We start from the raw sequence: 13,179 nt of genomic DNA, 5'->3' as shown, positions 1-13,179 counted from the left end.
CGAGCCACTCTTGCGTGCTTCGTGGGGGGCTGACCTTGGTCACACTTTTTCAGCCAAGACTTACTGATCAATTATGGGCTTTCCCAGCCTCCTCGCTGCCTGGCATATGGGCGCTTAAAGGCGCGAGAGTGGAGGAGAAAGAAGGGTATCATTTCATGTGGAGATCAGGGCCTATAGGCAGTGAATGGGTGGATTTAGGGGGGACTGTGAATAAGGGACGGGGGTCCTCTCTTGTACCAAAAAGAAAAGAATCTCCCACAGATCAGGGGAAGAGCCTTTTTGGGAATATTCATGATGAGGATGAGGAGGCATCATGAATTCATGTGTGTCTCTGTGACTTGCACGGATCATCTTTTCGGTAAACACCGCTGTGTGCAGAGCCAGGATGTCTTGCTTTGCAGTGGTGTTTGCCATGTAGTTTTGTGGATAGTGTTGCCTCTCCACAAAGCAATATGGGTTTTTGTGTACTCTGCTGTATTCCCTTTGTATCAGTAGAGCAACAGATGGGGAGTGGTAGAAAGACATAAAGAAGCTAAAACACACAGTCTTTCTTCCTCACAGCTAGCTACTCGCTCCAAAAGGTTTTCTCAAGCTTGTGCTCAGACGTGTGTGTTTTCAAGCATTTTAGACTTTTTCTCCTTTCTCTGCGACACATACGTTTTTTTGTCTGAGTTGTGTACTTTCAAGATTTGGGGCCGTGCACACAGTCTGTTTACTGCTTACAGACGGGTCTGCTCAGAATAATTAGCCTTGTAACAGAGACTTTGAGCGGTTCTTTTGGACACACTCATTTTCAAATGTCCTTAGTCTGCAGGAGACAGAAGTCGGCCTGCTGCAGTTCCAACAAAGCTCGTTGGACACTCATAAGGCCCTTGTCTTGATTAATAGTCCGGACACAAGGCCAACCTGATGCTCACTTATGGCTGGTCTCATTTTACAGATGACACAAAGGCATCCACATCTTTTAAAAGGTCTGTGACCCACCAGACAGTCACAAAGCCCTTCTCCTCCCTCCTGTCCCCTAAGCATGGGCTTCTTCCCTCGGTCTTCATGGCGTCCCTGTCCCCCTTCCTTTATCAGTCCTTCCAGGCCTGAATGGGCTCTGTGGTTGGTCAATAAATTCAGTGATTCAGGGGGTGGACAGTTGCAGCCGTGTTAACGTTTGTTCACAGGCTTGTCGGAGGGACGGGCCCCGCCCCGCGGCTCTTTGTCTCCTGTGGTCTCTCATCAGGTTAGAAGTCAATGGAGGGCCTTGTGCGGAGGTGGCAGGGGCATGGATGGAGCCGCCTCTCACATGGCGTTCACACAGGGGGAGGACTGGTTCGGATCACTGTGACACTTGTTAGTGTGGGGCCACACAACATAGCCGGCTTCTATCGCTCTCCCCTGAGGGCCCTGTGATATTCAGCGCTTTAAACAAACTAATGGTCGAGGCTGCAGGGTTGCATCGGTGTAAGATGATCTGCACTCAGAAGCCTGCGGTTAACACAGCAAAAAGAAGTGCACAAGAGTATCTTAAAATCTCACCTTACAGATCAGACTCACAATTAAATGAGGTCAGGCCTTTATTTGCACTGATGGTGAATCCAGTCTTTAGGTTTGGACCAGAATAGAACCTATGCACTTTTGTGGACCCTGTAGATGCCATGTAGATGTTATGACCGCTTTCTCAGGCTCAGCTGAGCTAAAGCATGGGAACAGCCAAAATGGGAGAAAGGAGAGGCAGAGAGCTATAGATGGGACAACACGCAAACAGTGGACGGCTTTAGGAGATAGAAAACAGTGGACAGAAAAAGACGCACTGTGACTGAAGAGGGACTTAGAGCCATGACTGAAGCCTAACTGTCATGAGAAGATGAGAGTTGCCATGGCCACCCAGGAGCCACCCAGCAAGCATGTGTGGTGGGGAGGCACGGGGGCCAGGGTCCCGGGCCCGGGCTGGTGGATCACATGCACTAACCAGGGATTATGTGCATAAGTGATGAGTGCTAAGCCGGCAGGTGAAGAAGGGAGGCCCTGGGACGAGGAGCGCGCCATCCCTCTGGATATCCCTCTCTGTAAAGAGCAGGGACTTTTTTTCCCAAGTGAGGCTGATCTGCTGTGTGAAGGAGACTCAGCCAGAGGTCCTCGAGTGCTGAAAGGGCATCCCCCAGGCTGCTTTCACAGCATAAGTGGCCAAAATGCTGGTCTGGTGAGTCATCTTGAGAGACAAGAATGGGGCATCTTCACTTTCATAAATCCCACTGCAAACACACTCATGGATATGGAGTCTGCTTGGATGAGGATAAGCTCCAAGTAGCGGGACACCAGCCGGGCTTGCTGGAAACGTACTGCTGATAAAGAGGAGCAGATCTACTGAGAAAAAAAAGATCGAATTTAACTTGAGATAACTTTGGTGTATATTTATAGACAAGACTCAGGATCAACAGGTTCCCAGGTTTTATTTTGTGTGTGTCAGGGAATCAGTGCTCATAATATGCATGGCCTTACAGGAATGTGTTTGAACCTTGATGGTACAAAGAAATCACATTGCCATGGTGCAGTGAGAGAAAACACGCAGTTCACCAACCTACCCCCAACACCTTTTCAAGGCGATGGCATCCCTGAACATATTAACATGTAAATACACGTAGATACTTTGACAATGCGCTGAAATGCATATAATCTACATGCTAACTAGTGCTTTAAAGACTTTCCACTTCTGAATGTGGTTTAGGCAACACTTTCATGTCTGGGTTTTAAAAATTAAATGTGAGGCCTCTCTTAGAATCCCTGAAAGCGTTTCTCAATTTGATGAGGGATAAGGCGATGACTGGGTTCCCTTTTCAAAGGGGGAGACCCAGAGTTCAATAAGACTTCGGTCTCATTGCCTTTGCCTCCAAGTTGAAGATCTAAATGCTGGCATTTTTAAAGACTGAACCAACCACATTAGGTGACAGATGGCAGGTTGTTATGCTGAAATACCAGTTTCTATGGTCCCCCTTCTCCTCCGCAGCTTCTCCTGCCCCTGTTAAGCATCCCCTCCGAGCCCGGTGTACTGACTTGGAATAAGCTGACTTGAAACTGCTCAGGTTGTTGTTGACAAACATGAGTCTCCTAATCTCCCGCTTCTTTATCCGCTCTTTATTGCCGTATAAACAGGCCTGAATACTCAAAAAAAAAAACCCAAACCTCTGTTTTCAGACTTCTCTTATCTCGCACAGGGTTTAATCTAATGCCCTCTACCCTTTTTACATCTCTGCCTCTGCTAAATTCGTCCATATTTTTGATTCAGCGCATCACCATGACAACCAGTTATTTCCCATCCTCGTGCCCCCCCCCACCACCCCAGCTCCTCTTCTCCATTGATACTGCTAGCTCCCCCTACCCCTTCTTTTTTGTCCAAATAAAACAAAGCACAGAGTGAATGCGCTCTGAGGTAGGTAAATGTATTCAGTGACATCAGCCAGGACGAGTCTATTCTGCCGGATTCCTGTACCACTTGTTTCCAGCCTTGTCTGGGGGCCGGACATTCTGTTGGGCCCATTGTCCCGTGTGTATTCCACACAGGCCCGCAATTAATGGAGGCCTTGTCTAAGGCTTCTGGAGCAGAAACTGCTGTTGGGGAGGGGGACAAAAGGCGGGCAGAACCGGGGGCTGGGAGTTGCTAAGGGAGGCCCCCACCCCTTCCCTCTTAAAGGGTGGAATTCAAAGGAAGAAGGAGGGACTGAGAGTGAGCGGAGCGCTGGATGAGATGTTTAAGTGATCCCTTCTGTCTGTGCCCTCCCCTCCTGGCCTGAGATGTTTTCATACCAGCAGTTGAAAGGGAATCTTTGCAGTATTTGATGATGAGGATGATCATTTCACTGCCAACATGGCAGTGGTGGAGAAGAGAGCAGCAGGTGAGGATGAAGAGGAGTGATGAAGAGGAGTGATGCAGACACCAAAATCATCAAAAAATCGATTTTTACTTGAAAACTTTCACAGCTGTTTTAATGCAGCTGTGGAATATGTAGCTAATAAACACCTCTACAGCAGATTCTAATGATTTTTTTCATTTCATGACATGAATCGAGTGATAGGTGTGATAAGATGTGTTCCACAGCTCACTGATAACACAGACAGTCTGAGGTCAATAACTCATGTGGTGTGTTTTTGTTGTTTCGTCAGAATTCATCCATCTAACAGCATGGTGATATACCTGATACTGTCAAAGACACTGCTGACAGAAGCACTACAAATAAATACAGACCTAAAATGTTCCCACTCACCTATATGTATTAGATGAGAAAAACATGAAGGTCTCTCTTCCAGGCCTTTATTGTTCAGTCAGACATGTTGTATTTATTTGTACATGTATTAGAATTAAAACTGGAATTGATCATGCCTCTTTTGGCTCTGTAACATTCTAACAGTGTCTCTGCCCTCAGGAGCCTCTCGGCCTAAAGTTCCCACACTGATACAGATCAGGATTGTACTATAAACCTCATCTCTACATCACCATCTGTACAATAAGGGGCTGTTTGTGGCAGAGCAGCAGGCTCACTGAAAACACAACTGATAGGACGTAATTTATTGTTGCATGGCCTCTCGTCTGCTGCGTGCACAACCTCAGGCTGATTTAAGTGGGATTTTTTTTTCCAGTTACAGGATTAACTGAACAGATTTTAAGATTCATCTCATTTCACAACTTGTCATTTTTGTTCTTGTTTTGTATGTTTATCCTGAAACATTCAACGACATATAATAAATCCTCATATCCATAATTTTAGTAAAGAACTAAACAGTTTATTTTCTTATTTACAGAAAATAATTATAATCCGTTACATAACAGGTCAATCTCATTTTGTCTGGAAGTTTGACTTGATTTCATTTGGCTTAATTTAATATTGACTCAGGTCAAGAAGGCAGCGGTGCTTGAAGTTTGTCGTGCTCACACACAGACGAAGTCTTGGATGCAAACACTGACCTGCTTCTGGGGTCATTTCACCTCTGAGGGTTTAAGAAGCTTTACAAAGACTGTTTGAAGTCTATCAGGGAGGAGAGAGATGTCTGATGATAAACCTGGACCAGACAGAGACATCTCTCAGCAAACACATCAGTGAAGCTCTGCTACAAGCTGCAGAAAACAGGAGATTCATTTAAAAAATAAAGAATTAAGAAAGTTTTATAACATGAAAATCAGAATCTAAAAAAAAATATCTATTTTTTTCAGAGCTTTCTAATTAAAAATAACAATTAATAGGAATTAATGAGTTAGAAATACGTTTTATTTATTTATTTATTTATAACTTTTTTTAAAAATAGAATTTATATTTATGCTTTCTAATCATTTCATTATTCTATGGATTGTACAGAAATAATTAGATTTGTCTCAGTTTCTTCCTGTGAACAGATTTTTTGGGAAAAGAATTTTATGTTTAATTTATAAAAAATCCAGAGCTGATTCATTGGAACAAACACATCAAAGTTTCAATATGAGATAGACAGGGCTGAAACTAATTAAACTACATTATAAATACATAGTAAAATGGCCTTTTATCTTTAGAAACAAGGCTCTGAGCAGCATCTCTCTCATATCCTTAAATATTTGTATTAAAATGATTTTGCAGATTATAAATAACCACGCAGACAGGAGATGTGAGACCTCAGCGCTGAGTGTGTCAGAGATTTTCTTCTTCACTGGACATCAAGCCTGAAGTGTGTCAGAGGAGCCCAGCTTCAGCTCACACTCAGAAGCACTCAGTGATCCCCCTGAAATAGTTGTGCACAGCCCTTGTGCAAGTGTAGCACTTTTTGTTTTAATGATGTTTTTTACCGAGATAAGACACATGCATCATACGTGCCTTTCCCCTGTTCATACACTCTCATGTGTGTTTAAAATGAGTGGTGGAAGAATTTAACTTAACTAAGCTGTTATTAATGTTATTTCACAGTTTATAAACCTGACTTTGTTTTACCTTTCAGAGACTGATTATCAAACATGGTCAAATATCAACAAATAATCAGTACCTCAATAATGTATGTATTTACAAAACATTATTTTTTCAGTGTCATTTTTTTACTTTTTGCAATCAATCAATAATCAATACTCCAATAAAGCCACTCATAAGAGCCTGATTGATCAAGGAGAAGTGACATCTTCATATTAACATTTATCATGTGAAATGAAAAAAACAAATTAGTTTTTAAACTTTTAATGAAAACAACTAATAACTAATATGCTTCTGCAGCTTTAGGGAAGATGCTGCATGTTTTCAAACATCCGAGCTCCGCACTCGCTGCTCTGTTAAACAGTCCCTCAGCATCCTGACAGGGAGCCAATGGGAGCGCCGTGTCGCACGCGCCCGCTGCCTCCTCAGCACCGTGTCCCGCGAGCTCATTGGCCAGACTGAGGGAACCCGGAGGAGTCACACACGAGCCGCTCGCGTGCAGGCAGGAGCTCTATAAATACAAGCCGCGGCGCTGGAAACAGGAGCGCACTGTGCGTCAGCCTGGCGACGGGACAGGAGTCACCTCACACATATCTGTCAGCGGGAGGCTGCTCCGAGGTCTGCCAGGAGAAGGCGGACTCTCTGCTCTGGACTTGTTATCTGCTTCTTACATCGCTCGTATTAACAAATTAACCGAAGATGCCAGCCGGTACTTTAGGACGGACATCTCCCTCTGCTGTGGCTGCTACTCCTGCAAGTGGAGACTCCACGCCCGACAAACCCCGCAGTCTGACAGAGAATAGAAAGGTGAGCTGGACCCGCTTCTAAATCAGATCTTATAAGTTTGCTTGGTGCTATTTCATAATGTAATCTTAGAAAATGTTTTTTTTTCTCTTTCAAGTCCTCCAAACCGATTATGGAAAAACGGAGACGTGCGCGCATCAACGAGAGCCTGAGCCAGCTGAAGACTCTCATCCTGGACGCGCTCAAGAAAGATGTAAGGACACGCACATTGCGCAATAATCCAGACACACTTTGGGAAAATGTAAATCTGAAAAGTCACTTTTCTTCTTATTAGACATCCAGACATTCTAAACTGGAGAAGGCAGACATCCTTGAGATGACAGTGAAGCACCTCAGGAACCTGCAGCGACTTCAGATGACTGGTATGTAACCATGTCTGGATTATGTTGATGTGCTGCAGTGACTCTAACTTTAGATGGTAGACATGTTTCCACACACTCCAAGATTTATTGCCCACTCACAGCTGTGCATTTTCTCTCAAGTATGGATTTCATGACCCCGAATATGAGGATGAGATGAGTCGTCTATCTATCTATCTATCTATCTATCTATCTATCTATCTATCTATCTATCTATCTATCTATCTATCTATCTATCTATCTATGTATATTAGTGTATTGATGTGTTTTCCTTTCTCCTCCAGCTGCTGTAAACACAGACCCGTCTGTCCTGGGTAAATACAGAGCCGGCTTCAGTGAGTGTGTAGGAGAGGTCACCCGCTTCCTGTCCACGTGTGAGGGGGTAAACACAGAGGTGCGGACTCGTCTCCTCAGCCACCTGGCATCCTGTGTGACTCAGATCAATGCTGTCAACTTCTATGGAGCTCATGTAGGTGCACTAGGACTCGGACAGACCGGCACACAGATCCCAGCTGCAGCGGCCCTGCAGATGCCCTGCAAAAGTAGCTCTCCTCAAGAAGCCATGAAATTGTACGGCGGCTTCCAGGTCGTCCCCACGCATGACGGACAGTTTGCGTTTCTTGTTCCCAGCACAGCCCTGGCTCCTCTGACCGCACCAAACAGCCACCATGTTTCACCTGGAGCACCTGTTGTCACCTCAGACTCTGTGTGGAGGCCGTGGTAGGAACCCTGCTGACTGGACCGTGAGGAGAAAAAAGGAGACACGATGCACAACACAATTTTGTACATTTTGTAAATGATTCACTTGAGAAGGATGTTTAGACACCTTTGTGTTTTTTATATGGACTCTATATAAGATTATACTGGCCTCCTTGCTTGTTGTAATTTCCTTTTTTTTGATATGAAACTGTTTGCCTCAGTGAGCCAAGAAAATCGCTGAAAAGCTCTTGAAAAGCACTGTATTTTCTCAGATTAATAAAATGTTTTTTAAATTGTGTTTACAACAATAACTGTCATTTCTTTTACCCTTTTTACACAACAAAAGAATCCTATAGCATGCTGATATTTTGATGGAAAGCAGCCCCCCCTCCTTGTGCCTTTAGCTTTGCTTATTCTGCAGCGTTATGGAAATAAATGAGAGAAGAAACTTGAGAGGTCATGTTGATCCCTAAAAGGCATGTAGCCAGCATGGAGAGGGTGGTGGTACATTAGGGTGCGTGCTGTTGACACGCGCAACTCCGCCTGAGCTGCTGCCAGATGGGAAATCATGCTGAAATCGATAGGACATGATGATGGGGCTACATGAGGACGAGTTTAAAGAAGTCCATGCTGCTTTCCGTCTGAGGCATCATCCCCGCAATAACTGTCACCACAGTAAAAGATCATTGATTCAACCCTCTGACAAATCTGACCATGAATGGGATTTAAAGTGACGTGACGTGATTTAAGTGTGAAATCAGCAGTGGAGACCGTCCACTCGCTGTCTATTTAGTGGACAGTTGAAGGGCTGGCGGCCCCAGCATGTTTCCTGAGCGTGGTGCCCACACAGCAGGCCACTGGCTGAGGTCACAGGTGCCCCTCATTCACACTGCCAAGACAACGTGGCTCCAACAGCATGTTGTCCTAAATCTGGTAACCCATCAACAGACCTGGCAGCCCATCACCAAAAGACAGGGCCTCTCTTTGACAGCATCAAACAGAGGCACCTCCAGAGCCAAATGTTCACCCAGCTCACTGACTTTTAGTTGTTTCTGACTTAATATTCATAGAATATGAAATCTGACACATGCAGCAGTAACTTCATGTACATATTCTGCACTAGTACATATCATTTCACCCTACCAAGAAGTAAAACCAGATTTAACTCATAGTTTCTGCATGAAAAAATGTGCTCTGTCACTTTAAAACATGTTAAAACTTCTCTCTTTGTGAAAACGATACACTCAATTAAGTTTACATCTCTGTTTTGGCACAGCTGAGAGAAGACTGGCAGTAAAGAGGACTAAAAGACAAAAATAGTGCTCCCCCTCCGATCGGAGCATCCTTTGAGAAGACCCTCTGAAAGACAAAAACAAAGATGGGCCCCTCAGTGGCTCAATGGCTCCTCTCTTTGTGACCCTCTCCATCTTCATAAAGGGCCTTCCCCTTGTTTATCCAGGAAGAGGTTTAATGGCTGGGAGGGGGGAGGACCATGCTGTCACTTTCACTGTGCTAAAGAAGGCTTATTGTTGGCCGCTCCCAAAGGTCCCAGTCTTAAAGACCTTTTGGGAAACTCTTCATGCCAGTTCAGATAAGGAGAGCTGTGAAGTGACAGGTTACTGACAGGTTACCTACAGATGTGATGGAGAAGCTGGAGCAGCTTTCAGCTCTAAAAGATGGCGGCTGCTCTTGTTGAAATCTGGTCTGTTTACTGCTGTTTCTTACCTTTCTCTCGCCGGCCCTCCCTCGCCCCACTTTGGTGCAGTGTTTTCCCAAACTTTGTAAAGCAGATCATGGTAAACATGAGGCAGTAACCGGCCCGCCCCCTTTTTGCTGAGCTCCATGATTGATGGGCTCCCCGCACAGTCACAGAAGCAACAGTGACAGGTTCCCTGCTTGTAGAGACTGACACAGACCGGAAGCCTCCACCGCCTCCACCTCCGTGCCTCAATCTCCTCAGTATTGTTCTTATAGGGTTGTTATGGAGCTTGATGGGGGTCGAAGTAGTCAGCAGTGGTTCACATCAAGGCTAATGAATTGATTATGCACTCGATATCAATGGTGAATGAACAATACTCTTTGTCCAGTCACTCATTCACAATTCATCCCTTTTTGATTTAGCAACTTGTTTTTTTGAAAAACTCAACAACACAGCGCTGGAAGTGCAGCTTCCGGGGGAGAATTTAGGATCAGCATGACACCATAACAGTGGAAGTAGGAAATTTATCACTTTGGACCCACACAGAGTGATGATGGTGTTGACTGTTAAAGCATAGTAACAACTAGAACACAAGTCACCGCATCTTCAAAGAGCATGTTGTGCTGAATGTTGAATGGGGTGGGGGTCTTGTTTTCTCTCCGCAGCTCTTGGCCATATGCCCATACGAAGAAGGACCATAAAGATACACTTTCACTGCAGGTCTCCCTTCAAGTGAAAAATGCCAGAAATGTGGATGCTCCAATTATCCTAGTAAGAATAAAAACACACATAGCAGGCATCCTGTTTTAGGTTTCTTAGGCTGTAGTCAGCAAATTATTGGTTGGGATCAATGATGTGCTCACTGCAGATGAGAGTGGTTTCAAAATATTCTGGATCATCTGAAGCTCTGTGGGATGACATTGCTCAGTGATCACTTTGGTACGATCCTTATCAGAGCCAGAAAACTTAAGGACAAGGTATTTATAATAACAGGCTCAGTAAAGGCTCTGCTGGCTGAAGGAGCACTCAGTAAATCCAAGCTGTTAACAAATGATCAATGACCATACGTCTTTGAACAGTAATCTTACTGTTCCTGTAAAAATATGACTACTTTAAATCAATAAAAGAATAGTTTATAGTCTGTTTGTTGCAATTTGCATTGGATCCTGATCATTGTTGACACAGAAGAACTGTGTGTGCAACAAGAAACTGGGATCTCTTGGAAGGTGTATGAAGCTGTAGAGAAGCACATTTCATAGAGGTCTACACTGAACGGCAGCTTTTAAATGGCTGATGTGTTCATTACTGATAAACACAGAGAACTTTACAGCTTACAGCCGATTAAAGATGACAGTCTGGTGGAATTTAAGTTCATATGTGGAACCATAACCTGATGTAAGGATGGTCTTACTAAATTCAGGAAATATCTTGGTTGTGTTCCACAACGAGACACACTCAAGCATGTTTTTGTAGTGTGAGACAATGACCTCTTCATAGAGTACTTCTGCTTCAGCTGAAAGTTGGAGGGTAGGAGGTATCTTGATTGTTTGGCAGCAACAAACTGCTGCTTGGTTAGAAGGACCAGAAATATACAATGAAGGGCTGCATGCATGCATAATAAAACCTCTCCATCTGTGGAGCTGCACACAAAACAAGGATAGCTTTTAGAGAGCAGGGTCCCGAGGGCCACAGTTCCTGATTCATCCTCCATAATTGTAATGTGATGATAAGGAGCTTATAGCCTCTTGTTATCCTCCAATAGGGATGGACAAAACAAAGGGCAGTGTACCGGTATGCTAAAAGATTACCATTCTGGTGACATCCACTTAACACCCACGGCAGGTCAGCTGTTCTTAATTTGGTCAGCAACACCAATTTAGCTTCCATCCAGGGGTCTGCGTGCACTGAGGGGTAAATATTGACCCTTGTTTGTAAGCAAGGTTCACAATTTGAGTGTGTAAAATGGCCTATTTGTGTTCTTGAGATGTTTGGGTCATTGTATCATGGAGGATGTGTGTCACCCTCTCACAGGCGGAGCGAGTCGAGCTAATAGACGACAACCTACACAACAGTTATCATTTCATGACTGACTGAACTCATTTCACTCGGTCATGACATGAAAAAAAGCAAAAAGAATTATGGGTAAAGAAGAAATAAATGTTCCTGAGTCACATCACTATGTTGTAAATGCAGTATGTCAATGATAAAAGTTGTGATAACAGATATACATGACAACTAGATGTTCTGATCAAAAAGTCTCCTATTGAAATGTTGCCCCAGGCCCCAAGGTTCAGATGACCTCTACTCTTTGTCCGGAGGACCTTGCCCTGCCCTCAACACCTCCCTCCTCACCGGGCCGGTCTAAACTCTGTGGGAAACCCCCCAGTGCTTTGTGTTGTTTTGGACATTGTGTGTCTCAGCAGATAATGTCTCCTCCCCTCTGTTTCTGTCCTCATCTATCCGAAGAGCTGCTGATGCAGCGTGGTGTACAGCGCTAACTGCCCACTGAGCGGGATGAAGAGAAGAGGTCTGACTGGTGGGGGGTTAGGAGCAGCCATTCATCCAGCCTCACAGGACGCTGCTGATGCTGTAAACTTTTTAGGGCACAATGAGAATGAGTGATGGATGGTGATATGAAAGATACAGTTTGAAAGGATGCTAATGTTGTGTAATGATTTGGATAAATGGCATAAAATGACTGAAATATTTTATAATTCATAACCAGGGTGAGTTTACATTACAACAAACTGTACTACAATCTGCATTGATTGCATTGAAGCCTCCCTTTATCTCATCTGTGTTTTTCATACAGTGGTAGCACTGTGACTTCTTATTGCGCGATAAGTTATTCATATGAAGCCCGACATGCTCACTGAACAAAGATATGTATTTAACGACTTCCACATGCTCATCAGCTAACAAGCCTGCACTTTAAGTGCTAAATGTCCTGTTTTTTTCTCCATAGTTTTGGTCAAGTGAGGATTACCTCCAGCTTAAGGCTCCCAGACTTTGGAAAGAAGGCTGCCACCACTTTTTTGTGGTGTGAATTGTCATGTCATTCAAATTGAAACGAGGACCCAATTGACCCCCTGGCATTTGACCCTTGTTAACCATGGGTTAGAGTGCTGTATTCAAGGTGTAGCCATCTGTGTGCCGTGTTGTGTCCAGGCTTTCCTCCTCCTTCAGTCTTTATCATCCTACCATGTGTCCAGGAGCAGCGGGGTGATCAGAGGTTTGGTCATAGATAAAGAAATACACGTGTTTGACACAAGATGTGAAGAAAAAATTTCTATTCTAAGAAAATCCTTTTTTTGTTTGTATGAACTGTATTAAACTATCATTTTTAGCCCACTGTATTTTTTAATGTCCGTTTGATTCTAATGCATAGCTGTTGCTGATTTTCTCCTGTTTTGTAGCTTGAATGTGACTCCTTTGTGTAGGTGTTATAGAATCATATAATCATAGCAAAGCCTTTAACCAGTGATGTAATTACATGACCTAAGCTCCATAATGACTTGCTGTTAGAACTCGGAAATTGATTTTGTTTGTTGTTCTGCCACAAAAATAGGTAAAAAAATACCAAAACAAAAGTAACATCTCACTGGAATCTCCAAAGAAAAACCCTTCCAAAAGTAAAAAGTGCACAGTGGGATAACATTTAACTACCTACTCTGCACTTCTGTTCAGTCAAAAACAGATTAGCAGA

At 43.9% G+C, this 13,179-nt stretch overlaps 1 protein-coding gene across 1 annotated transcript; it reads left to right on the top strand.

Annotated features, from left to right (window-relative positions):
• Positions 1-6,438: 6,438 nt before the first annotated feature.
• On the top strand, positions 6,439-8,085 carry LOC114450490 (transcription factor HES-1-like). Its single transcript, XM_028428643.1, has 4 exons — positions 6,439-6,719; positions 6,814-6,909; positions 6,991-7,078; positions 7,360-8,085. Exons 1-4 carry the CDS (start codon positions 6,612-6,614, stop codon positions 7,797-7,799), a joined length of 732 nt encoding a protein of 243 aa, XP_028284444.1. The 5' UTR covers positions 6,439-6,611; the 3' UTR covers positions 7,800-8,085.
• The last annotated feature ends 5,094 nt before the right edge of the window (positions 8,086-13,179 follow it).

The sequence above is a fragment of the Parambassis ranga genome, chromosome 17 (assembly GCF_900634625.1).
Source record: "Parambassis ranga chromosome 17, fParRan2.1, whole genome shotgun sequence".
Taxonomy (NCBI): domain Eukaryota; kingdom Metazoa; phylum Chordata; class Actinopteri; family Ambassidae; genus Parambassis; species Parambassis ranga.
The sequence above is the reverse complement of the archived record's forward strand: the minus strand, read 5'-3'. Positions and strand labels throughout refer to the sequence as shown.